General features: G+C 40.5%; 2 protein-coding genes across 12 annotated transcripts in view; one reads left to right on the top strand and one right to left on the bottom strand.

The window, feature by feature from the left end:
• Window positions 1-140: 140 nt before the first annotated feature.
• Window positions 141-11,557, bottom strand: GGPS1 (geranylgeranyl diphosphate synthase 1). Of its 5 annotated transcripts, XR_007471443.1 has the most exons (5): window positions 11,329-11,538; window positions 7,504-7,596; window positions 2,592-2,662; window positions 1,050-2,345; window positions 141-528 (listed from the first exon to the last, which is right to left on the bottom strand). XR_007471443.1 is itself a non-coding variant. In XM_033431272.2 (4 exons), the coding sequence occupies exons 2-4, from the start codon at window positions 7,571-7,573 to the stop codon at window positions 1,587-1,589; spliced, it is 900 nt and encodes a 299-aa protein (XP_033287163.1). In that variant the 5' UTR covers window positions 7,574-7,596; window positions 11,483-11,557; the 3' UTR covers window positions 141-1,586. The 5 variants fall into 5 exon arrangements, 4 of the variants coding, with proteins under 4 accessions (XP_033287163.1, XP_004271594.1, XP_033287164.1 ...); XM_033431272.2 differs by having other exon boundaries at window positions 141-2,345; window positions 11,483-11,557; XM_004271546.3 differs by having other exon boundaries at window positions 141-2,345.
• A 353-nt stretch (window positions 11,558-11,910) lies between these two features.
• The window catches only part of ARID4B (AT-rich interaction domain 4B), a 126,606-nt gene continuing 111,190 nt past the window's right edge, over window positions 11,911-27,326 (top strand). For 3 of the 7 annotated variants that reach the window (XM_033431263.2, XM_033431262.2, XM_012533692.3), the window contains exons 1-2: window positions 11,913-12,169; window positions 13,168-13,222. In XM_033431263.2, coding sequence (XP_033287154.1) covers window positions 13,217-13,222 — 6 coding nt within the window. In that variant the 5' untranslated portion in view covers window positions 11,913-12,169; window positions 13,168-13,216. Of the gene's footprint in view, window positions 12,336-13,167; window positions 13,223-27,326 lie in introns of all 7 variants that reach the window. The other 4 variants (XM_033431264.2, XM_049697341.1, XM_004271545.4 and 1 more) reach the window with 3 other exon arrangements.

Here is a 27,326-nt window from a genome sequence, read left to right as displayed (position 1 = left end):
AAAATAAATTTAAAAAATAAAAAAAAAGCGAAAAGAATAATGAGTAGCACCAGGCCAAAATTAATTTGATTAGCTAAGAAATAATCTACTTAAGCAATCATTATACTTATAGGTAAATAACTTCATTTCTGTCTATATAGTTAGCATTAGATCTTTTTTAATATCAAGTTTGTTACAGGTTCATAAAAACAAAGTTCAAATATCCATAGTATAACACAAATATGTATGATTTTCAGAAGAGGTTTCCTTGGATCAATTAAAACGGAAGATTCAAATTATTCTAAAAGTAAAGGCAATACCGAACTTTTCAAAAAAGATTTAGGTTGAGTATTTTGGTGAGAATTTCTCATACAAAAATATGGTGGGTTTGATTTAAGATAACACACTGTACAACCAATCAAGCAAAATGTAATGCTACTGAGAAGTACAAACTTTCATTCTGGGATGTCAGTGACACTTCTCATACAGAAATCAGGGTCTCTTTTTTCATACCTCTTGTGCCATAAGATGGCTCCAGGGGCTGAGGGCCTAAAATGAAACAAAAGGGATAGTCAGGGTTAAGGCACTATAAAGCTAACTGTGCCTGATAGTATAGCCTTTGGCTAATTTTCAGTCAGGCAGTAGCTCTCAGGTTAACACTTTTCTTTCCTTTAATCATAGAGGTTAAAGATGCCTACTTCCTTTTCCATTCAAGCACCAACTGCCTACAGAGGGATTAACAATGCGGGTGGGAAGGAAAAGGACAGTTCCCCCAGCTTTTGTACTTGTGAGCAAACAGCTTTTATGATTTTTACTACTAATGATAAAGACAGCATAAAATGGTTTAAAGGCTCCTTCCTAAAATACTTTTTCCATGTACCTTTTTTCCCCCCACAAATGGAAAGATAACTGCTGTACCCAGATACTAATTAGTTTTGAGGCACAAGTTACATTAGAAGGAAAAAGAACTTGGGCTAGTGTGTAAATTTCATTCAGTGGAGACTCCTTGGTTAAATAAACAGCAGAATTTGCTGGGTTGGAAGAAAGGAAAAGAGGCCCAGAATGCTTACTGCTTGTCACTGTCAGCTTTCTCATGGAAGACTTCACTAAGGGAGTTTCCAGGGAGGAGAATGAGCTATTCTAAGCAACGACATTTAGGAAGAAAGAGGAGTTCCTGTGGTCTTCGGGCCAGCTAGCTATAGAAACTGGTCCCAAGTAGTCAATGGCTTGGAAATGGGGTAGATGAATTGTGAACTGCCCGTATAGTACAGTTAGGAAGTATGTGGATAAAAATTCCTGGAGCTGAAGTCTTCTTTATTGACAGAATCAACAGAACATGCATGGCAGAGTTGGCCACAACGTCCTAACACAGCACATTCTGACATTCAAATTAGACTCATTTAAATGTGGCTCCTTTTGATTCCTTCAACTTGGTACTATGATTATCTGTACACGGGGATTCTATATTGAAACAACCTCACTCACATCACCACTATCACTCAGTTTTTGGATACTAACAGATTGGTCCAAATTTTAAAAAATGTAATAGGCTAAAAGACAAAAAAAAGTCAACTAAGCTATCAGGCCTAATCAAGAATGGCTTAATATTATTCATCCTCTTTGAACATTTTACTTAAGTGTTTTACTAGAGCTACTAGCTCAGGGTTCCCACCACATGCATCGATTTGTTTATAGGCTTTAGATTCAAGCTCTTTAAGAGTATTCCGAGTGTATTCAAAAGAACCTACGTTCTCAAGATAATGTACACAGTATTTTTTAACATCTACATTTTCGGTTCTCTGGCGCAAGATATTCTGCACCTGGGTGCTTTCAGGCCTAGACCAAATAGCATGAATAGTAGGGAATGAGAACTTTCCCTCTGTTAGATCTTCACAAAAGCTTTTGTTTGCACTATATTCTTTGGAGTGTAGATTAGCATAATCATCCCTAATTTGGAAAAAGAGCCCAAGTGTATTCAGTAGTGGCTTTAAATCTTCTTTGTAATCAGAGAACAACTGCATGAGACCTACTGCTAATCCAAATAGTCCACCTGTCTTTTGCAGCACCATTGCTTTATATTCTTCTTCAGTGGGACAAGTGTAATTATCCCTCCAGTAGATATCCAGGCCTTGTCCCTGATGGAGTTCTAAAAGCTGGCGGGTAAAAAGCTTTACTGCATCTGGGTGATCAAGGGTTAAGACTTTCTCTAGGCCAAGAAAATATACATAATTGGCAGAATTGATGACAGATGGAATTCCATAGATGCTGTGTGCCACTGGAAAGCCACGACGGAGTTTTGAGTTGTCTTCAATATCATCGATGAGTAAACTGGCATTATGCAACATTTCCGTCACTTCAATGATAATCTAACAAGAAATACAATTGAAAAATTTCATTTTATTTGAATTATTCAAAAGAGCTTATAAATACTTAATGTATATTAACAGATAATCAAAGTGTCAGGTGCCTTAGTTTTTACAACTAGTTATTATCTAGCAACCTCAATGTAAGATATGTATGATCATTAAACTGAATTAAGAGCTAGGAGTATTTTTACATGATATCTATTAATTTCTTAGAGATTAAGAATAAGGTTAGAATTGCCTAAATACCTGTAGCTTGTCTTCTGGAACTTTTAGCCAATGATTAAACGCCTGTGAAAGTTTGGTTCTCACTTGTTTACCTGCATTTAAAGAATAAAATTTGGCAATAAATTAATATTTTTAATTACAAGAAACACATTCAGAAACTTCCTGTGAAACTAATAAAACTTGACAAATCCAGCCCCACCAATCCATTATCTACTGTAGAGCTTGTCTTCCACTGCTGGGCCCTACTACCTCCCTCCACCAAAACTCATATCCTAAAATGCACAACCTTTTAAAATTAGGGCAGGCAAAAGAGAGTTCTAGGACTCCAGGGACCCATCAGTAAGCTCACTCCTTTCATCTTAACTTATATCAACAGTTTTGGAATGGAATGTTTTTTTTTTTTTAACATCTTTATTGGAGTGTAATTGCTTTACAATGCTGTATTAGTTTCTGCTGTATAACAAAGTGAATCAGCTATATGCATACGTATATCCCCATATTCCCTCCCTCTAGCTTCTCCCTCCCACCCTCCCTTATCCCGTCCCTCTAGGTGGTCACAAAGCACCGAGCTGATCTCCCTGTGCTCTGCGGCTGCTTCCCACTAGCTATCTATTTTACATTAGGTAGTGTATATATGTCAATGCCACTCTCACTTCTTCCCATCTTACCCTTCCCCCTCCCCTTGTCCTTTATTCCTGTCCTGCTCCTAGGTTCTTCAAAACCATTTTTTTTTTAAAGAGTCCATATATATGTGTTAACATACAGCATTTGTTTTCCTCTTTCTGACTTGCTTCACTCTGTATGACAGACTCTAGGTCCATCCACCTCACTACAAATAACTCAATTTTGTTTCTTTTTATGGCTGAGTAATATGGAATGTGCTTTTAGGGAATTATGATCTAATTCATTCTTTTGAAAAGGGAGCCAGTCTAGTTAGTGGCAGTTAATTAACACCATCCACTTCAGAGGCTATCGGTATTTTTTTTTTTGACATGTAGTTGATTTTCAATGTTGTGTTAATTTCTGCTGTACAGCGAAGTGATTCAGTTATACATATATACACATTCTCTTTTAAAATATTCTTTTCCATTATGGTTTATCATAGGATACTGAATATGGTTTTCTGTGCTATACGGTAGGACCTCGTTGTTTATCCATTCAATATATAACTATAGGTATTTTTTTGTTTTTGTTTTCCTTTTAGTTTTCCTTTTTACTATACTTTCCTCTAACATCAAATGGATGGTTTTGGATAGTTCCTTTTTCTTTTTTGTAACTTACTAGTCCAATATACAATGTAACTGAAAGGAATTTTTTTTTTTTTTTTTTTTTTTTTTGTGGTACGCAGGCCTCTCACTGTTGTGGCCTCTCCTGTTGCGGAGCACAGGCTCCGGACACACAGGCTCAGCGGCCATGGCTCACGGGCCCAGCCGCTCCGCAGCATGTGGGATCTTCCCGGACCGGGGCATGAACCCATGTCCCCTGCATCGGCAGGCGGACTCTCAACCACTGCGCCACCAGGGAAGCCCAAATATAGGTATTTTAAAGTAAATGTACTTTGCTATTGAATTACCTTATAGAATTACCTCTTAAAATTATCTACCATTCCTTTATATTAAGATTTTAGAGACTGGACAGCTCTGCTTCTTTCCTATCAAAAAGTGAATTACCACTCCATGAAGTATTCCCTTTTAACATCCTGAATTTAGTCAAAAGTTAATCTCTTTATTTTGACTAGGGCCATTAGTTTTTCAATATTATCTTTTTCTTACACAGAAAGCTCAAGAGAGGTCTTTGGGTAGTAGTCACCATTAGAAGTCATTTTAGCCCAAATATAAAGGAATGGTAGATAAAAACCACAACCAGTTCATTTAATAAAAATGTTCTTTCTATGAGCTTCCTGCTAAAGCGAATGCACAGTTACACCCTAATTTCAGATTAGGTTTCAGGAAAATAGTTACATAAAGTTTCAGTGAACAAAAACAGTATTTTCTGAGTCCTATCTGTGTTTTCTCTGCACCAATCAGCCAAACAAATGAATACACACACCCTCATCACATACCCAAATGGAACAAAGTTTCACTTTCTGTGAGAAGTCTAAAAGGGAAGGATCTCTTAGGGTTCTGGAAGCAGTATCCTCTGTCTACTAGCCTTTAGAATGTGGTCTGAGTAGCAATTATATCCTTTATCCTTCTGATTTACTTTCCAGTTTGACCAAGGTCAATCTGGGCTATACTGAGAAGGCACAACTGTGCAAAGTAACCCTATCACCTTAAAAAAGAAGATGAAGAACAGAGAATCAATGTGCAGGCACATTTTCCCCTTCACTTCAGAATGTATTTAGAAAACAGTACAATAAATGGCTTAACTTACAGGTACTCAGGTATATATGTATGTATGTATGTATGTATATATTTATTTATGGCTGTGTTGGGTCTTCATTTGCTTCATGGTCTTTCTCTAGTTGCGGTGAGCGGGGGCTACTGTTCGTTGTGGCACGTGGGCTTCTCACTGTGGTGGCTTCTCTTGTTGCGGAGCACAGGCTCTAGAGCGCAAGTGCAAGGACTTCAGTAGTTGTGGCTCACGGGCTCTAGAGCGCAGGCTCAGTAGTTGTGGCACACGGGCTTAGTTGCTCCGCGGCATGTGGGATCTTCCCGGACCTGGGCTCGAAGCCGTGTCCCCTACATTGGCAGGTGGATTCTTAACCACTGTGCCGCCAGGGAAGTCCCCTCAGGTTTTATTTTAATATTACAGTAATTACTGTTTCTTTTTTAAGACTTTAACGTTACTGACTCCCTTTCTGCAGGCCCTCTTCTTCCTCCATTTCAAAACCCACCCTCCACCTCCCACTGCAAAGGCCTGGGGACCTACACTTCTACACTAGAGTAAATAAAGAAACATAAATAAAAGTCATTCTACTTCACTAATTTCAGAATATCCTAATATCAACAATTATTAATTATTATAACCTCTTTTCAGCAAGATTAACTTTACAATAGAATAAATGGCCTGGCCCATCTTTAAGTCACTTTAGTAACTCTGAAGCTCTCTGTGAAAAATAGTTTATGCATAACACAGTTTCCTCTTTCTTTAGGAAACTCTTTTGAGGTTCTATTCTATCATGGGTGCAGGAGTATATTTGATTTGAAAAATAAAAAGATGGGATACCTAATGAGAGTCTTAAATATGTTATCTAACGGCCTAAAACATTACTTCCAAATAATGAGGATTAAAAAAAAGTTAACAGAGGTAGTTCATTACACAGGTAAGCATTACTGTTAAAATGTAACTACAGGCAGTCCTTGTTCTGCACAGTAGTGGAGCAGAGACGCTGGGTGGTGCTAGTTGGACACTTGTCATCACTGGTAACTGGCATGTTTTATGGTAGCCCAGTTCCAACCAGTGTTTGTCAGCGTGTAACAAAATAAGTCCAGCAATAGGTGGGAAGAGTACAAGAGAAATAGTGCTACCTTTCTCAATATGAGACTCTAAAATAAGTAAAGTTACTGGCTGCTGAATAAATGTCACTCAAAAGCAGTCTCTTGGCTTTTTCTTAAACAGTAGGCAACTTTTCCCTTGCATTCTCTGCTTGTCTCTCCTCCATTCTTTTGAAGCATTGACATTAACAAGTATGTCTCCATGAGGGTCTGCCAGAATAGAAATGACACTAATCATGATGGTTTCCAAGGTGGAGGAAGGGAGCTACCACTCTTCTGGCTTCAGACAACAGTACTTATCCTCCCCAGACTCAAGAATAGAAATGCCATTGAGGAGTGCTCATCGAGAAAAGTGTGCACTTTAGAACAGAAATGACAACCTTTTTGTGATTGAGATCATCACTACAGTTGAGCCACACTATGGGCTAAATGGGTTTCTATAGTTGTCAACTTATCACCGTTTTTTTTTTTTTTTTTTGAGCCATGCTGCGCAGGTTGTGGAATCTTAGTTCCCTGACCAGGGATTGAACCCGGGCCCTCAGCAGTGAAAGTGCAGAGTCCTTACCACCAGACTGCCAGGGAAGTCCCAACTTATCACCTTTTAGTTTTTTTTTTTTTTTTTTTTTTGCGGTATGCGGGCCTCTTACTGTTGTGGCCTCTCCCATTGTGGAGCACAGGCTCCGGATGCGCAGGCTCAGTGGCCATGGCTCACAGGCCCAGCCGCTCCGCGGCATGTGGGATCTTCCCGGACCGGGGCACGAACCCGTGTCCCCTGCATCGGCAGGCGGACTCTCAACCACTGTGCCACCAGGGAAGCCCTAGTAACTGGTTTATACATGAAGCTTTATTACAAGAAGCCACGCTTATCACATGCATGAGTTTTTCTTTGCTACTATCATTTCCCAGAAAAGCTTAAAAAAAAAAAAAGAGCAAAATAAAACAAGCACATACATATGATTAGGCAGGTGTTTCTTTAGGAAGCCATGTTCAAGTGACTCATCTTTATATAGGAATAATGTGGGCTATGCTTCCAAGTAATGTGCTTTGGATGCTTTACTATTTGTTTCTTAAAGGAACTAGTAGTATAAGAAATGCAGTGTATGTGATAATGGAAAACCTGAACAGGAAAGTTAAGTGAAGCTTCTTCTTGTTTCACAAATTGGCAGATCATCCCCTAATATCTAAAGAGTAGGGAATAGGAATGTGTGGCATGCATAAAGAAAAAAACTTCTAATGAGATACTCAAATGTTTTAAGTGTTTTTATGTTTTTAGTTGTTATAAAATTGGATATTTTTTAAGGGGTGCCTCAAAAACATCCCTTTTAAGAACAAAAAGTTGTAAAAGTTTATTATTATTTTCCTCATGTGTATCTTCTTACAAAATAGAAAACAGAAACTCTCAAGAGCTGGCAATTCTAACCTTTTCTGTATGCTAATATTTAAATGACGATTACTTTATATAGATGACCCTATATGTACTGTAACTAAACTGTTACCTGGTAACTGAAGTAAGTACTTGTAAGGTTCTAGAAGAATTCTTTGGGCTGTTTCTTGAGTCTTCTCCATTGTTTTTTAATTTCAAAGCTGATCTGTAAAAAAGGAGAAACATAAAGATGATGTAGTTAACTAAATTATCTGAGTATCAAAGTACAAAGGAATTTGTATTTGTATTTCAAGGTGTTGTAGTAAAGGTAAACTTTCAGTTTGGTTTTAAATGAAAACTCTACACCTATGAAATCTTGAAAACATTATGTTAAGTGAAGGAAGATGGTCACAAAAGGTCACATATTATATGATTCCATTTATATGAAATGTTCAGAACAGGCAAATCTATAGAGACAGAAAGTAGACTCATGATTGCATAGGGCTGGGGTGGGGGGAAGAGAGAGTGACTGCTAATGGGGTTCTTTTTTTTGGGGAGATCAAAATGTTCCAGAATTAGATTGTGGTGCTGGTTGCCCAACCTTGTGAATATAACAAAACACACTGAGTTGAATACTTTGAATGGGTAAACTATATGATATGTAAATTATATCTCTTTAAAAAAAAAAACAAAGTCTTCATTTAAGTGATTATATTGGTCAAGGTGTTCACCTGGATTTTAAGTGGTTTCCTTAGTTACAAAACTTACACTAAAAGCCGTTCCTATTTTATCAACCATAAAAGGCTTAAATTGTTGACATCAACATCGAAAGGCAACAACAGAATTAGATACTTCTATACTTGACTGATCACGTAAATTAATAAACATACTTTTTTTTCTAAGAGCATTAAAATGAGTATGTTTTGGGGCTTCCCTGGTGGCGCAGTGGTTGAGAGTCCGCCTGCCGATGCAGGGGACACGGGTTCGTGCCCTGGTCCGGGAGGATCCCACATGCCGCGGAGTGGTTGGGCCCGTGAGCCATGGCCGCTGGGCCTGCGTATCCAGAGCCTGTGCTCCGCAACAGGAGAGGCCACTGTTGTGAGAGGCCCGTGTACCGCAGAAAAAAAAAAAAAAAAAAAAAAAAAAGAGTAGGTTTTATACATTTGACCCTTAAACAACAGCGGGGTTAGGGGCACCAACACCCCCCCTCCGCACACACACACACAACTGAAAATCTTCTGCAGCCACAGATTCAACCAAGTGCAAATCATGTAATACTGTAGTATTTATTAAAAAAAAAAAATCCATGTATAAGTGGAGCCCAGCAGTTCCCACTCATGTTGTTCAGGGTCAACTGTGTATTTAAAATATAAGGAGAAAATCCTATTCTGCATTTTCTTCACTATCAATCAATTTTCGACATTCTGATTAAGACATGCATTTACTTGAGTGCAATTATATTATTAAAAATATTCCCCTGTAGTGACTTATTATTCTGAATTTTATATTTACTTCAATATTTCCTAGAACATCACTCAGTCTTCCTAGAATCCCCCTTTACTATTGAATCTCTACTATTTCTTTGTAAATATCTATTGCTATTTTTGTTTGTCCTCCTATTAGGAGTCTTCATTACTGTTTTTGTTTTTTTTTTCTCTTTTTGGGGGGATGGGAGGGAGTTTTCATTTCTAATTGGCACACTTCAGAAGGTTTCTCACCTTTGTCTACTTTCTTTTGCTTCTTGGGACAATGATTTGGTCTCTAGGATCATGAGCCTAAAAGACTGAAAAGTGTATTTTCTGTATTTTCTTCTACATTTGCCTTGACCAACAATTAATGTTAAGTATGTTGCAAGGGAAAAAAGTTCAGAAAATATTTTGAAATAATCCAAATACCAGTTTAGTAACCTATTACCTATACTGTTTAAAGTTTGACACAGATTATCTTATTCTTAAGAGATTAAAGAAAGAAAAGAAGATGATGCACAGGAAGAATAATCACTTAGGTTAAAAGATTATTGAACAGAATTAAAAGTAGAATTTTAAAAAAGCATCTCATATACTGTTATATTTAAACCAGTTAGTAGCCATCTCTTCCCAACTAGGTTGAGAAAATTATGTTTATCTTTTTCACAGCCTCCAGAACACATGTGACTTAACTTAAAAATCAGTAAGACCAACTTTCAATAATTCTCTTTTGTCTCTGTATCAGTAACAATACGCCACTAGACAGATTTTCAGCGCTAATCTGTTTCAATTCTTAGGGCTTAGCTGGTTGATGTCTTGTTCGACTGAAAATATTAGTTATGAACTTTAAAAAAATCATTCTTTCCTTTGCTCACTCTGGTAAGTTTAAGACTACTCACTTAACAAATAAATCAATTAATGTTCCTTCCCCAGATAATGTTTGTATGCAAGTATTCTCAACAGTGGGAAAACACAGAAGCCTCAATTTTGCTAGGTACTGAAAACTAAAGTTTCCTGTCTTCTGAAGAGTCTGAGGGTTTCTACATTACTGTGGCATATACTCTGATTTGGCTCTTTTTCTTTTCTTCTTTTTTAACCCAAAAGACTCCAATTTATCACACCTAGAAATTTCAGCTATCACATACTGGACCCGAATATAAAAAGGCATTAATGTGTTACATGAACTCTACTAATTTACTTTTTTAAAAGTAATTAATTTTTAAACTATTTTACCGAAGTATAGTTGATTTACAATGTTGTGTCTAATCTACTTTTAGAACGAACCACAACAGGATGCCTCTGTGAGAGTCTGAAACTACTCATTTTCAAAACTGGGAAACTGCTTTACATTTGTTCAAACAACACACGATGAATATTAATTAACACAAAATCAGATTCTCGCCTCCGTCTGGACTACTGAAGCAATATCCCCCTAGTCCTCTACTCTTTAGCCAGTGACCTTTTCGAAATTCAAATCTGGTCCTATCTCCCTTCTGACTGGCAACCCTCCGAAGTTATCCCATGGCTCTTAGATAAGAACAAAACTCCCTAACATAGCGTATCAGGTTCGGACAGCCAAGCCCCGCGCCCTCCCACCCCCGGCCCAGCTGCTCCTCATGGTTTAAAAAGCTCCCTCCTGGAAGAAGGCTTTCCAACGTGATGTTCTTCTCTCTGGAATGTTCTTTCCGTAGTTAACTCCCGCTAACCCTGCCACTCTCGGCTGGATCCTCACTCCCTCGGGAAAGCCTTCCCTCATCTCCCTAAGGCAAACTCCCTATTTCCAATTCTCTTATCACCACGAAACTCTCCTTCGCGGCACTCACACCTGTTGCAATATCACACTGACTTGTGTGGCCATCCTGCCTGTCTCACTAGGCTCAGGCTCATGACGGCAGGGACCACACCAGGCGGTGGCGTTCAAATGTGGGAAAGACGAAATGAATGAAGGGACGTAAGCCGAGTACCTTCCAATGCGTTAGAGGACGAAATCCGGGCACACGAACAGAAAAGGGAAAATATCGTGCAAAGTAATTTTTTAAAAAGGGATGGGTCTGTTTTCAGAATTGCTAAATCGACAAAGTGTAAGCGCGGCTGTGAAGCGTGGAGTGCATCCTTCCACTCGAACTCCGGGAGACGATGGATGGGTGTGAAGTAAATTGCCGGAGAGGTACATGGAGGGAATTTAAATAACTTCGAGGCATATTTTCCACACAGGCTTGGCAGAAGGGCTTCCAACGCCGACTCCGTCTAGCGGAGCCCGCAGGGTCGGTAAGGTTCCTGCTTCCTCTCCGCCCCGAGGCCCCCTTCCGCTCCGCGGGGTCCCCTACCGCTCCTCCCCTTCTCCAGCGAGAGGATGGAAAATTCAGACACAATCCGGTTCAGCATCCGGGTCCTCACCCTCCTTTCTTTCTTTCCTCTCAGCTCCGCCTCCCAACCTCCCCCACCCTCACTCCCCATCCGGGTTCCCCCCAGCCGCCACCACAGCCACTCACGGTTCGAGGATGATATCACAACTTTCACGCCGGGGGTCCGGGAGTAGCAGTACCCAGCATCAACTTCCCACCTTATAGTTCAGAACAAGGCTCCCCCGGATGCCTACATGAATCCCTCCCCTCACTTCACGATAGCACTCTCCGCCTTCCTCACCAGCCAGCAACACCGCATTGCTCGGTGCAAGAAAATGCGCCATCCCGCTCACACTGCGCAGGCGTCGTTGCCACCTCCCCTTTGCTTTGTCGCCCCGCCCCCTTTCCCTCCCCCCCTTCCCTGTCTCACGTAGGCGCGGGGCGTTGCGGGTCTTGCAGTTCTCAGGGGCAAGGCCTCGCGCATTGGCCCCAGAGGCTGGACTACATTTCCCGGGGAGCTATGAGGCGTAACTTTCTGTTTCCATAGAACTGGTGGGAAAATGGCGTCGTTGTTTGTATCGCGGGGACCAATAGGAACAGAGTATGGGCGGATTCTAAAGAAGTCTAACCAATCCGAGGTCGTCTAAGAGGCCATCCGGGAAAGAGGTAGGGGAGGGGAAAAAAGTCTAGGGGAGGGGAGAAAGGAGGGAAGAGGGGGGCACTTGGGGTGGGGGGGAAGCGATGTTTGCCCGTCAGTCGAGTCCGGAGTGAGGAGCTTAGGCGCCGGAGCGGAGGGAGACTCTTGCGCTTAAGCTTGCAGCCGCCACGGCCACCGCCTGGACCTTTGCCCGGAGGGAGTCGCAGAGGGTCTGTCGCCGCCGTCCTCTGCAGGGCAGCGCGACTGGGGGCTCGGACCTCCAGTCCAGGAGGGATTTTTCGTCGTCCCCCCTCCCCCCAGCGAGGGAGCCCGAGCGGCCGCCAAACAAAGGTACCAGTCGCCGCCGCGGGAGGAGGAGGAGCCGGAGCTTTAGCCTCAGCCACCGCTGGACCCGCCGCCCTTCTTCCCCCATCTCTCCCCCGGGCCTGCTGATTTTGGGGGGGAGCAGGGGAGGGGACTCTGGACGTGCCAGGGTCGGAGCTTGCCTCCCAGGAAGGTAGGGGCATTTTCTGGGGCTTTCGCGGTCTCGTAAGGGGGTCTTCAGGGGAGTCACTGGGCCCGGCCGGGGAGCCGGGGAAGATCGCTGGGATGGTGTCCCCCGGCGCCCCAATTCGGGGCCTCGGCCTCCGAGGAACTCGCGCCGCCCCCCTCCCCCCCGCAGTTGCCGAGTCCGAGTCGCCCCCCACCCTGGCGGCCGCACACTCGGCGCTTTAGTGCCCCTCGGCCGCGGTGGGGGGCCCCGACCGCTGGGGGGGCTCTGCCGCCGCCCGGCCCCTCGGCGCTCTCGCCGTCCCCGCGGCCGGCAGACGTGGATCCCGCTCGCACTTGTCGGGTGTCCGCCCCGGAGCGGGACGTGGGCTGAGCCTCTGCGGCGGGTTGGTGTAGCCCGCGGCCCTCCGGCGGGTCCGCCGCCCCCGCCGTGCTCCCCGAGGCCCGGCCCGCGCCCGCTCGGGCGCGGGGTGCGCAGCTCTTCCGAGGGGGAGCGGCCGGGCCGGCGCGCAGGCCTGCGGGCAGGAGGGCGGTCGACCCCGCGCCGGCCCCCGGGCTTGTAGTGAGTTTCTTCTCTGACAGAAATGGCGTCATTGTCGGAGACGGGAAACTCCGTCGGGTCCCGACAATGGGGACGGGAAGCTGTCGAGCTGTGTAGGTGGTCGGGTTTGCGGGGATGGCGGGGCCAGAGGGGGCCCCGGCTCGGCGTTTGGTGGTTCGGGGACTGACGCCTCCTTCGGCTCCTTGTCGGGGTGCAGGCTTCGCACGGTTCCCTCCGCCTCCGCCGGTGCAGAGGGGTGCCCGTGGTGTTGACGGGGTGTCTTTTGTTTCGCCTTCAGGTGCAGGTGAATCTGGTGTTTTCGAGGGGATCGCGGCCCCAGGATCATCATGAAGGTAAGATCACCTCCAGAAAGCCAGCCTCGGGGGCTAGAGGATCCAGGATGTGGGGGGGTTTGATCGAGGTCGTGTGAGCGACCCCGAGTTTTGCCGAGGAAGGTGTGTGAGGTGGCTTGGGGCCCGAGCTCGTCCCCGGGGACGACGGGGGTCAGCTGCCGTGGATCTCGGTGGGCTTTGCTGTGGACTTGGAGCCGGTTATAGGATATCTCGCTGAGGATGATGTTTTTTCCCTCGTATAGAACCTCTTTTTGCCGGGAATGAATGATAGGAATAACTGCGTGAATTTAAGTGTTTTAAAAGCAGGTCAAGTAATCTGACTCTAGAAACTGAACCGTACTGTGGTTCTATCGGTTACGCCGATGAAAGAACATCTCATTTATTGTGTGAACAGTACTGTGAATTTTTAGTAGAAGACCTATTAGATTAGCGAAATCAAATATAATCTTAATCGAAAGATTTTTCAGGAAAATGTTGGTGATCTTTAGACAACTCAGAGATAGCAGTTGTTCCTTGTATTTCCGGGGATTTAGGATTATATGGTGTGTTTTTCTCTACTGATCCATTTGGTCTCTAAATTATCAGATGCTCTATTGTATTGTGATAAAACCGATGTGGAAAACCGATGGTCAGGTTCCTCTTAAACGTAAACATGTTAACTGAATGTAGGATGTTGTCTAAAAAGTACAGTCTACTTAAATGGTGGAAGAAATTACAGTCATAAAAGGACAGGTTTTTTTTTTTCATTTTAGAGAATATGTAATTGAATGCTGTCGTATTTTTTAACGCACTTGAGGAGAAAAGCCTTAGATATCTGAAATGTCTAGATTCAACTGGTGGAACTTAGAGACTAGCAGATATTTTTCATCCATTACAAATTCACAAGTGCTTGAAAGGAGTACAGGGTTTTCACAAGGATAGAAACACATCAGTTAGTATGTTAAAATGTGGGTGTCATCTACTTTTGATAGTTCCTTTGAATTTTTTTTAAAAAAATTTATTTCTCTTCAGAATCAGGACCGCTTTCATAGTACTGCATTCAGATTAAGATTTGCAATACTTATGTTTATGGTGGAAAGTGAAAGCTGTGGCCACTTAAATATTTATCATTATACAAAGTAATTAAATTTCATCCAGTTTTTTGTGTTTTTTGTTTTTCTTTTTTATGTTTTTTTATTCTTGAGTTTGGGATGCTGTAAACTCCTACCTGAAACAGTTTATATCTGCTGAATTACTATTTCGCCTTCATGTAAATGAAAAAAACTGATGTTTCAGAAATGAATCCCTTTTGTTAATCACAGATGCTAGCTACACCTTCTGTGACCTGTATGAATCAGTGACAAGTAAATTTATCAGGGAAAACTATATATCTTCTTTGGTGTTGGACAACAATTTCTTAAGAAAAGTGTCGGGTTGAATAATATATAATAAGATCAGAAGCTGATTAATACGGGATTTAGTTTGGAATAAATGTTGTAATCTGTCACAGTTTCCAGTGTAGTGCCTGGCACATCTCGAGCACTCTGTTAATGTTTGGTTAAAAGAAATGTAGTAAGTTGAAGGTCTTTTAGATTTTAGATTTTCTTACCTTTTCTTTCTTCCTTTCATTTCCTTTTTTTTTTTCCCCTTCAACTTATCTGTTTAAAAAAATGAAAGTACGTTGGAAGCTTCAGCCTTGAAAGTTTTACGGTATTAGGCAAATGCAAATATTTTGGTATCAGTTTAGAACTACTCATGTTAAGGGCTCAGCATTTCCATTATTACTGGCTTATAAAAAAAGTTACTAGTAATGTTAAAAGGAAAGAATTGTTAAAGTAATCTAATTTTATGAAAGAAGAACTGCTGTTATTGTCAGTATAGTAAGTCCTCTCTTTGGGAATCTGCTAGTAATCAGAAGTCCTAAAAATGTAGCTTATTTCTTTCAACTTAATTTTTTATGTTGTGAAAGTTGAGAGGCTGCCCATGATTGGTATTTTGCTTTAACAAAATTGCAATTCAAAAAGTATGTAGTATTGATTATATTAGGCTTAGATTTTCTTGTTTGTGTGTTCCCAGTTTCTATATTGTAATGACAACTGAGCTGTAGAAGGATTTATGCAATTATCAGATCTTATCAAACAGATTTGTATTGTGTAGCAAGCTTTTAAGTTTGTAGTATGTGTCCTACTAGTCACAGAATTAAATTTTATTAAGTGATAGTGTATTGAGGCAATTCAAAGTGTGTAGGAGTACACTTTTTTGGTTGTTGCTTTAAAGTCCCAAAACAAGGAAAAATATATGTAGCATTTTAAGTGCTATATGTTTTAGAAGCAATTTTCCTGTTAGAATTTACTTAAATAAATAAATAAATAAATAAAGGCCTCTTTACTGACGAATATAGTGTATCTCATGGTATTTTTGCCCAGTGTGTTTTTGAGACATGACTGTAATGTAAAAGCAATTTTGTGCTTTAACATAGATCATGATGTTGGTGTTATGTTTAGTTTATTTTTCATCTTTTTGGTAAACCTTTCAATGTCACTGATAGCACATTATCAGGAAATAATAGATTATTGAAGTTTATAAATAATTCTAAGAGTTAATTATGTCAGATACATTTCTTACTTTTTTCTAAAACTTTTTTTTTTTGCTTTTCTATTACGCAGGTTATTAACATTTCTCATTACACTGCAGTAAATTTTGAAGTGGAAATGGACTGGATAGAGTAGACATTTCAGAATCTTTAGGGGATAAGTGATTTAGGTGGTTGTACTTAGGATCTGGGGAGATGGGCTTTTTCAGATGTACCATTCTCTCCTCAGTAATCACTGCCTGAGACCACATAAAAATAATGGATTGATTACAAGTGCCTTTTTTAATGTCTTTTGCTGTGTGAGTATTCTCAGTCCCTTTCCCCTTCCTCCCCCCCCCTTCCTTTTCCCTTTCCTCTCTCTGGATCCCTCCCTCCCTCCCTCTTTCTCTTCTACCTTTCCTTCCTCTCTTCCTCCTTATTCTTTCCTCCCTCCCTCTCCCCATCTCCCTTCATTTCTCCCTCCCCCTTTTATAAATCATTCATTTAACAACATCCCCTTCCATGTGTCAGGCAGTGTGGCATGAAGGTAAATACGCTCTCAGACCTGCTGTCAAGGAGCTCACAATTTAGTTGAAGACGCAGAAAAATAAAGCAAACAGTGCATATTGAATTATAAGAGTATTTTTTGCAATATACAGTATTTGTGATAAGTGCAATGGGAGGGCATAAGAGGACACTTAAAGCAGAGAGCCATTGAAAGTTCTCTGGTGGAACTGGCATCTAAGCTGAGGGTTAAAGCTTTTGCTAGGCAAGAAGAGTAGAAGACAGTGTTTCAGATAGGGAACAACATATTGGAAAATAAAGGAAAGAACAAGATGAGGTATCTGGAAACTGTAAGTAGTTCACTATGGCTGGATTAACTTAAAGCATGATGTGTTTGGGGTGGGAATAGGAGGGCAGTGATGGGAGATGAAGTTAAGTTAGGGAGTTGAAAATTTTCTCGAAAGCTACATGGAACCGCTGAAGGTAAAGACACTGATTTGTACTGTAGAGAGATCACTTTGGTGGTATTGTAGTGAATACGTCAGAAGGGAGATCTGAATGGAAAGTCTGGAGATTCCAGGTGATAAGTCAAAGTGAGAAGTGAATAAGGACCTGAACTAATGTGGTGGGAGTGGAACAGAGGGAATAGATCTGAAATACCTAGGACATAGAATTCAGGGCTAATAACTCACCCTGGGGTGGGAGAAGATCGAGGTTTCTCTCTTGGGGCATGAGATAGATGTTATCGTCATTTGAGTCATGCTGTCACTGGAGTAAACATGAATAAGGTTCTGAGTATTTAAGGGACCTGTAGGAGGTCCACATCCAGGTGGACTTACTAATTAAGATGTAAGGGTAAGAGCAGGTCGAGTGAAGAGAAAGCAGAGACTTGCTTAATCCAGTGTGAATGTTAACCTGTAGTTAATAGTCGTAATATTTCAAGGGATTTAGACCCATAATATGGCAAATGTATTTTGTGCTATAAATTTGTGGTCTTTTCGATGAACAGGTAATTTTATAAAATACCGACTTGTTTTCTGTCCAAATTTCTAATCCTTTGCTTATTGTAATTTTAAAAAGTATGCTGGACGAGTACATATTACACTGAAGAGTGTGTTTTTGCTAACTTAGCTTGTAAATTCAGTCTCTGAAGAGATATTGCATGCCTTCTTTGTACCAGACATGGTTGTAAGTATTGAGGATACAGCAGTAAACAAAATAAGAATTCTTGTGGATTTACTGTCTACAGTTGACCCTAGAACTGCACTTATATGTGGATTTTTGATAAATACAAATATGCAGTGTAAATGTATTTTCTCCTTCTTATGATCTTAATATTTTCTTTTCTCTAGCTTACTTTACTGTAAAATACATATAACACTCAAAATATGTGTTAATCGACTTTTTATGTTACTGGTAAGGCTTTGGTTAACATTGGATTAGTAATAGTTCAGTTTGGGGGAAGTCAGAAGTTATACATGGATTTTCCACTGCATGGGGGTGGTGGCGCCCCTAACTCTTACATTGTTCAAGGGTCGACTGTATTAGGGTAGACAGACACCAAACCAGAAAAAAAGAAGTGATAAGTGGTATGAAGGGAAGTGAAGCAGAATCAGGATAAGAGGGTAGAGTGACCGAGAGTGTTGCTTTAGATTAGATTGTTTGACCCTGAGATGTTTAAGGAACAGGAAGGTGGCCTTTAGGGCTGGAGTGGGAGGAGATGAGGCTTGAGCGGTCACAAGGGCCGGAACAATGTAGGCCACAGCAAGGACTTAGAGTAAAACCTGAGTGTGCTAGGAAGTCACTGCAGAGTCTGGAGCAAGAGAGTGAAGTGGTTGTGTAGAGAATAGAGTGTAGGCAGCAAGAGCGGAAGCAGGAGATGAGTTGCGCGTCAGTTCTGGTGAGAGAGATGGTGGGGGACCAGGTGTGGGAGATGGTTGTATTGAGGGTGGGGACATAGAATTCTGATGGATTGGGTGCGAGGGAAAGGTTCTGCTTGCTGCTGCTTACAGATGACTAACCCTCCCATCCCTGGCCCCTTTAAATAAAAATCTTTTTGCTGTGATTAGTTGGTGGATGGGATTCTTGGAACTGAGTGTAGCCAAGGAGCTGTTCCCCACTCTTAGCCTTCCCTTACTGGTGAGCAGTGAACACTGAGCTGAGCAGTCCTTTGTTTTTGTTTTTGTTTTGAATTTTAGGAAATGAGGTAAAATTCACCGTTTAAAGTATGCAGTTCAGTATTTCTTAGTCTTCTCACAAGATCGTGTATCCATCACTACTGTCTAACTCCAGAACATTCTCACCTCCCCCCCAAAGAGTTCTCTCTTCCCTTTACCCCTCCCCTGGTGATCACTAATCCACTTTCTGTCTCCAAGGATTTGCCTATTCTGGACATTTCCCAGCAGCAGAATCGTACAATATTCCTTTTGTGTCTCACTTCTTTCACTTAGCATAATATTTTTAAGGTTCATTCATTTTTGTAGCATATGTCAGTATTTCATTCCTTTTTATTGATGAATAACATTCCATTTTCTGGATGTACCACATTTTGTTAATCTGTTTATTAGTTGTTGGACATGTGGATTATTTCTACTTTTTGCCTATTTTGAATAATGCTGCTGTGAACATTATTTCCAAGCTTTTGTGTGGACATGTATTTTCAGTTTTCGGGGTGGTGATACTACCTGTGGTAACCCTGTTGAGAGCTGAGTGTTGGACTTCAGATGTTTTGTGTTGCTGTGGCAAATGGCCACCAAGAAGTTGGTCGTTTAAAAAATTCACTTGAGGCTTCCCTGGCGGTCCAGTGTTTAAGACTCCGCACTTCCACTGCCAGGGGCATGGGTTCATCCCCACTGCTTCTCAGTGTGGCAAAAGAAAAAATTAGTTCAGCATTTACTGAGCGCTTACGTGCGAGTCTCCGATCTAGCCATTTAGGATATATCAGGGAATGGGACAGGTAGAAAGTCCTGGCCCTGCAGATGTTACCTTTTAAGGTGGAGAGGTGGGCAGACAAATCAGAATAAACATAGTAAGTAGATTATCTCACCTGTTAGGTGGTCAGCAGTAGGGCAGTAAGCGGGGAGCTCAGTAAGGAGGATTGGGACTGTGGAGTGGGCAGGTTGTAGCACTAAGTGAGGTGGTCACGTAGGACTCATTGAGAAGACATTTATGCAAATGCGTGACAGAAGGATGTAACGGAGCGAGTCATGTGGCTTCAAAGGCATCTGGACATGTTCAGTGAAGTGCACAGAGGCCAGGGTGGCTGGAGTGGAGGAAGGAAGGAAGGAAGGAAGGAAGAGATCGGGAGTGGATGGGGTCAGACAGGTAAGGGGGATGCATGCTGGGGGTGGAGCAGATCAGATCACATCACCTGGGACCTTGCAGGCTTTTGTGAGAATTTTGGCTTTCACTCTGATAGAAATGGGGAGCAGTTGTGGGTTTGGAACAGAGGAGTGATGCAGTCTCATTACAGAGTGGCAGATTTTCATTATATTTTTAAAGGATCACTGACAGCTGTGTTACAAACAGGCTGTAGGCAAATCTACAGGATAGAACCTGACCAGTTAAGAAGGTGTAGTTATAAGGGATGGTGGCTGGCTGCCACCGCGAGGGAGGTGCGGAATGGTCAGATTCTAGATGTGGTTTGAGGGTAGAGCCAAAAGGAGTTCTTGTCAGATTGAATGCAGAGGAAAGGCAAGGAGGTTACCAAGATGTTTTGGCTGAATAACTAGAAAATTGGGATTTTATGATGAAGTTAGGGCTGCATAATTTTTGGAAGTAAACATTTATATTTAATAAATTTATAAGATATATTTTATATTTAAAGTATAAATATACTTCACTGTATACTTCAGCATACAGTGAAGTATGCTGACTGGTATGTTGCTCTGTGAAATGTGGCTGTAAACAAAATGTAGGTATGCTATACAGTGGACCCTTGAAGAGCATGGGTTTCAACTGCTTGGGTCCACTTAGACGAGAATTCTTTGCAGTGAATACTACAGTCATACTACACAGTGTGTGACTGGCTGAATCCGAGAATATGGAACTGTAGATACGGAAGGCCAGCTGTAAAGTTATAGCGGGATTTTCAGCTGCGCCCCTAACCCCGGTGTTGTTCAGGAGTCAGCTGGGTTAGCTTTTTAGTAACAGACGTTTAGAAGCGTTGGAGCCTTTCATTCTTGTTGAATTGTTTAAAAACAGGACTGCTGCTGCCGCCTTCATTTTGGTGCCACAGAACAAGGATGTTTCTACATTCATGAGACACGTGCACTAGTATTCTGTGTAAGATGACACCCACAGTCATCTGTGGGTCAAAAAGGATCAAAATCTTTTTGATATTTAAATGTTGCAGATTCTAGAAGGCGTGGATTTTGATAAGGCATATACTGAAAGTAGAATTATTTAAAATTTGTGTTGATTACCTAAGTGCAAAGCATCACTTTTAGCTTGTAACTTAATTTGAATATAAAAGACAAAATATTAAAAAAACAAACGTGTCACTATTTCTTTTAGTTGGGCCTTCTTTAAACCAGTGGACATTGAATGAAACATGAGCTATAAATAATGAGCTTTTGTTCCCAAGATGATTGAACTTTTTCATTTATTTACTTTACATCAAAATAAGACGGTATATTTGTTATCTCTTAAACTACTAATCAGTATGTTTAACTTAATTTTAAGAAAGAGCTTTTGTTATAAAAATTACTACATTTCTCTTCTTTTAGGAGTGCAGGAAATCTTGACATTTGAGTTTTCCATGGAAGACAATGTGTTTCTAGAAATCTGATAATTTTCATACTAAGATTGGAGACAACATTCAAGTTTGGGGAGGAAAAATGAGTTTAAAAAAGTATGTAAACAGTTTACCAGAAGATAAAAAGATCTGCTAGGGTCAGTTTACAAAAACAGAGAAACCAAACTTCATGTTCACCTTGTATACTAACAGTCATGTTTTAGGCTGGTTAATAGGACTAAAGGGACAAAATAAAAGCTGGAGAAAAGCAGGTTTTAAAACAACACTTGTCTTACTCTGAGGATAATATCCAACTGTGAATAACTAGATGTACTGAGCTTTAGGACAGTTGGAGATAAGTATACAATTCTACTTACTCTGCCTGGTGTGTCTTCCCAGCTTAACATTGGTGCTGGCAGTCAGGTGGTAGAGAGCCCGATTCTCTGGGCCATTATTATGATTAGAAGGAAGAAAATCTTTACAGAAAGTAATGTATCACCTTTAAGTTATAAATTTAGCTATTAAGAGAATAATAATTCCGTACGTAGTCTTTTACTATTCAAATGTGTCAGATTACAGTCCATATGGGACAATGGGATGGATACTTTACCTAGACTTTCCTTATTTAAGCCATTTTTTTCTAATAGATGAATTTTTGGCAGTGTGACTTAACTCTAGGATATCTAAAGTCCTATGTCAAGGTTTTGGCAAGTAACAGACTGCTGTCTCCTAATTTGATAATCTTGAAGGGCGTAATTGCTTATGAGAGTATAGTCATTGATAACTGTTTAATAAGTTTCATTTTAAGTCACACTAATTTTTTATCATTTTCTTTAATAGCAGAAATGAAGATAATAAACTGCCAAACCTTTGATCAAATGGTACTTAAAGAAAAAACTCATACTGATAGTCAAAGTTATACTTAAAAATGGCTATAAAAAACACTTTGTTTAGTTAAAGTACTCAGTAAATAGTGTAGCTTAGTGATTAAGAGCACATGGCTGGGAAAGAGAGAGGTCTTGTCGCCACTCCTGTCTTTCTGTGTTCTTTACTTGGCTGATGAAGTTTAGGTAAAGTTATTTATTTTTGAATTGAAAGTAAACATCAGTTTCATTTTTTGCAAAGTGGGGTAATAATAGTTACATCACAGGGCTGTGTAAGTACTAAATGAAATTACATTTGACATATGCTGTGCTCGGCATTTTTCTGAGCAGTCAGTACATGGTAGCTTCATTATTCTGGTAAAAGCCTGTCATTTCTGTTTTAAATGGATAGAGTGAGGATTCTTTCATCAAGACTGCTTGGGATTGAATTGGGACTCTTGTGCTACCAAGTTGTGAGCAGTTTTCTTAAACTCTCTAGGAAGGCTGGTGTCCTTGTCTAAGAAGAGGAATGGTGGTAGCACTTAACCTCACGGGGCTGTTGGGATGACTAAGTGTAACAACAAGACCTACTCCATGATAAGTTATTACTTATTATGTAAAATTGTAGCTATTATTATTAGTTCATGGAAAGAATGTGTAAACTCTTGTGAATTTAAGTAGACTTTTGGGGTGGTGCAGTGACTCTAGTCTCTTAAAGGTTGATTTGGAAGTTGGGGGAAGAAGTTACAATTTTGCGATTGAGATTAAAGGCTGTTATTGCTGTCTTTATGAAATCCTTAAAAACAGTGTTCAGTGGAAGGTGAAAACCAGATTTCTTTATTCTAAGAACTCTTTGCTCCCATTTCAAACCTTTACTTATTCTAGCACTTCCTGATGCAGAAGCTTCTCTTAGTAAATACAATTCTTGTTCTCTCTTCTCATTTGCTGCTGGCTTGCCCAGATGGGATTCTTTCAAGGGAAAAGTAAATTTTACTTCCAAGCCTAGAGGGTGGTTATTGCATTAAGTGAGCCACAGGAGATCTTCACCTTCTAAGTGGCCATCCACCTCCAGACTTGCTTATGCGGGGACATTTTTTTTCTTCTCAGGGTCAGATCACTGTTGTGATGTGGCAGTTAGTCACCTGAAGCTGCTGTAGCGTGGCGAGCCTGTGGGGATGGGGTGAACGCGTGCTGGGGCCCCTGCCAAGCCTGCGTCTCTACTCGAGAGAGTAAAAGGAAAACCGAACAGGCTTGACGACAGACAGCTACTGTCGCTGTCAAAGTTTAAATGAGGCAGCTTGGCTTACACCTATTTGGGAGTTTTTAAAACATTTAGCTTTTTATATTTTCAGTTTTATCTTGGTAAGTATAGCTCATCCGAGGTCCCATTTCAATTTTTTATCTGAATATTCTTGTTGAAAGTGGTTCACTGATTTTTCTTTTTTGGCCGCACCCCGGGCTGTGGGATCTTAGTTCCCCGACCACGGATCGAACCCGGGCCCCCTGCAGTGGAAGCGTGGAGTCCTAGCCACTGGACCACCAGGGAAGTCCCACGTTCAGTGATTTTTTTAAAAAAGTGGTTCAGTGTTGGAGCGCTCTTGAAAGTTAGTAAGTCACCTAATTTTGCTTTGCCCCAACTTGGAGAAATACTTTTCTAAACTAGTTCTATTCCTAGCAAAATAAAAGAAATTTTCTTTTTTTAATTATAAAAGCAATACAGTTTGATGTAAATATTGAAAATTACAGAAATGTAATATATACAGTGAATAGTAAAAGTCATTACCTTCCCCAGTCTCACTTCCTGTTGGCAATTTGATTTAAAAGTTTGGGGTGTATTCTTCCATACGTTTTTCCTTGCACATATAAATAGACATCTGAGTATTTTTTGATATGCTTGGTTTTACAAAAATGGGCTTATACTATGCATATTGTTCTGTGGCTGTTTTTACATCTTTTTATATCAATATATAACAGATCTGTGTCATTCTTTTTTGCTGCCTTCAGCAAGGTTTTATTTGCATTCAGTGTGCTATTTTCTCTACCACCAAATGATTTATTTAGGTCACCACTGTGTTTCTTTAGCTTTACGTTATGGCAGATATGTATAGGGCTCTCTTAGCAGTGTTCAGCATTCAGTAGATATTCAGTAAGTATTATTAATATATTTGAATATCTAGTATACTAGGTGGTGAATAGTCCCAGTCATCTGTAACATTTATGATAGTCTCTCATAACCCTATAGATTATTATTACAGCTACTATTAATGAAATCTGATTGCATGAGATTGCTTTTTTAAAATGTTTATTTATTTTTTATTTATGGCTGCGTTGGGTCTTTGTTGCTGCGCGTGGGCTTTCTCTAGTTGGTGGTGCGCGGCAGCTACTCTTCGTTGCGGTGCGCGGGCTTCTCATTGCGGTGGCTTCTTCTGTTGCAGAGCATGGACTCTAGGCACATGGCCTTCAGTAGTTGTGGCACATGGACTCTAGAGTGCAGGCTCAGTAGTTGTGGCTCGCGGGCTCTAGAGTGCAGGCTCGGTAGTTGTGGCGCACGGCCGTAGTTGCTCCGCGGCATGTGGGATCTTCCCGAACCAGGGCTTGAACCCGTGTCCCCCGCATTGGCAGGTGGATTCTTAACCACTGCGCCACCAGGGAAGTCCCGAGATTGCTTTTAAAAGGCAAGCTGTGAGAGGTAGTGAGGGAACATCCCGTGCTATATGGCTGCTTCTAAAGAAGCTAATGTTGTTCTTGGGCTCTTATTAGAAAGTTTAATTTGGGACAGACCACTGTAGGCAATGACCCCAACAGATGTTTAGTCAGAATGTGTGGTTTGTAAAGGATTTTGTAACACTACAGTTAGGTTTTTAAATGGCACATTATGTTTGTAAAGTTTCATAATCATTAGTTATTTCTTATAACATCCCTTTGAGGCAGGTCAGCAGCATTTTTCCTCTTTTATGGTTGAAGAAGCAGATGCAAAGATGTTGAGTGATTTGCCCACAGGCACACATTAAACTGATGGCAGAATCTGTTCTCCTGTTAGTAAACTGAACCATGCTGCCTCTGCTAGTTATAAGAGAGTAATAAAGGTGTTGCCATTTAGTGACCTTTTGATGGCTTTATGGAATAGTTAGTTTAGAAACCTTTTACCTACTTTTATTGAAAGCAACAGTTTTAAAGCTAGAATTTATTTGCATTATAGTATTAAATATTTTAGGGAAATCTGTACTATTCTCTTATTAAACAGAAAAAATTATATGAAAATATATTAAAATGAACCGCAGTGGACTTAGTTTTCCTGGGAGAGCCTATACTGGCTTGAAAATTAGTATCGTAAATTAGAGGAAAACAGTACAAGGCTTTGAAGATATTTTAAATAGGAGAAAAATGAATCGTCAGGGTATATTTTCGCAAGTAATTTTGAGTTGAAACACTGTGGCTCATAGAGCCAGAAGAGACTTGCAAAGAATATTTGGACCTGTGGATTTAGACCCCAACTGTTCCGCCATGTAACAACATGGAAGGTTATCTAGACTAAAAAACTTTCTACAATCTTGGTGGCATTCCTTAAGTTATAAGTTTAGTTGTGTGAATCATTCTCTATTTACTTGTTAGGACTTGATTCTATTATTCCATAAATTGCTGTCATATTTTAAAAGAATATTTTAAAATTCAGGGTTAATTCCTGTGTAATTGTTTTCTAGAAGTCAAGAAACTATTATGTAAGAGTATGCAAGTTGAATTTTGAGGCATTGAATGGGACAGAGGTTTTTATAAGCAAATCATGGCTAAATTTTACTGCTTACTACCTATGTTCTTCACAAAACTGTTAAACAAATTCTTGTAGAATGGTGACAGATTTAGGCTTTATTTGTTTCATATTGCTGCTGTAACAAGTTGCCACATATTTAGTGGCTTAAAACAGCACAGACTTTTTATTTTACAGTTCTGGATATCAGAAGTCTGCAGTGGGTCTCACTGAACTGAATTCCTTGTGTGGGCTCTAGGGGCGATTGTTCCTTGCCTTTTCCAGCCTCCGGAGGCTGTGCACATTCCGTTGCTTGTGTTCTTACCTCCGTCTTCAAAGTCAGCAGTTTAGTATCTTCAGATCTCTCTGGCTTTGACACTACCTCTTCTACCTCCCTCTTTCACTTATGTTAGGACCCTTGTGATTTCTTTGGGCCCATCCAAATAATCCAGGATAATCTTCCCATTTCAACGTCAGTTGACTAGTAACCTTAATTCCGTGTACAATCCTAATTCCCCCTTGCTGTTTAACAACAATTTCACAGATTCTGGGGATTAGGATACAGATATCTTTGGGGAGGCCATTATTATGCCTACCACAGACTCTTTAGTTCAGCAAAATCTATTTAACCTTTCAGGCTTTTCTGTAAAATGAGATTAATATTACAGTTTACTACAAAGGAGTTAATGAAAATGGCAATTATATGCCCATGCAGACAGACCATGCATAGAATACACTCAGAAATATTAACTGATGCTTTCTGAGTTAGGTGGATGCTTGCGGATAGGTAGTCTCCAAGGTAACCAGTGAGTGGGCTTGGTAAACTCCAGTCTGAATATCTGGAGTTAAGCCTGGCCTCTGGAAGCAGAACAAGATGTCAGTGAATCAAACGCTTTCCAGAGAATGAGGCTTCATTACTGTTGTTTACTCTTCATTTGCCTCTTATAAAGGCAGGTTTTTGTTTTAGTATTCAGCTTTTCCAGACCTTTGCGTGTCAAGGACAGTGATAATTTATAGCATAGTGTTGAAAAAAATAGATCAGTGCTTAACCGTAATTTGTTTTATGGTTGGAATCTGTTTTAGTCTCAAAGATACAACACATTTTTTAAGCAGTAGGCTTTTCTACTTGCTAGGATTTTTCAAAGAACTACTATGACAATAATTAATGGAGAGGCCTTGAGTAAGTGCAGTTTTAAATCTCAATTGCTTATGATTGTTTTGTATGTGCCGAGTTGGTATTCCTTTTTGAAGTTAAACTTGGAGACTTGCTGTGTTTAATGTGATTTCCTAATTTTTCTTTGTGAGTCTTTCAACTCTCACAACTGTGGTGTTGTGAGGCAAGATTCACAGGGTGAAGTGGTAGATAGTGAAAATGGCTGTTAGAAAACCCTGCCGAAGTGAATTGTAGGGGTAGATATGTCTTCTTTATTATTTCTATATCCAGGTTAAAATTTGAGTTACGTAGCTCTAGAATAAATTTAGCAAAACATTTCCGTGTGATCATTCACTCGTTACCTTGTAGATAGTATAGATGGAAAGAAATCCACTAATTCTGTTTTATTACAGACCTGTTTCAAGTAAGTAAGTGATTGAAATTTTCGCAGTTCTGTGGTTGGAAAAACTTGTTTTTTTCTACGTTGCATTATCATGTATTTCTTTGCACACATAACTGCTGATTGAATATGGTTTAAGTTAGAATGTGTCTA

Source organism: Orcinus orca, chromosome 14 (assembly GCF_937001465.1).
Source record: "Orcinus orca chromosome 14, mOrcOrc1.1, whole genome shotgun sequence".
NCBI classification, from domain to species: Eukaryota; Metazoa; Chordata; class Mammalia; order Artiodactyla; family Delphinidae; genus Orcinus; species Orcinus orca.
Note: the sequence above shows the minus strand (reverse complement) of the source record. Positions and strands in the feature narration are given on the sequence as shown.

What these genes read in the sequence shown, in the direction of transcription:
- GGPS1 (XM_033431272.2), bottom strand. Translation starts at nt 7,573, where the DNA reads ATGGAGAAGACTCAAGAAACAGCCCAAAGAATTCTTCTAGAACCTTAC. An exon ending in GTACTTACTTCAGTTACCAG is followed by an intron (nt 2,663 to 7,503) that starts GTAACAGTTTAG and finishes CTTTAAATGCAG; the next exon opens with GTAAACAAGTGAGAACCAAA. An exon ending in TTCCAGAAGACAAGCTACAG is followed by an intron (nt 2,346 to 2,591) that starts GTATTTAGGCAA and finishes ATTTCTTGTTAG; the next exon opens with ATTATCATTGAAGTGACGGA.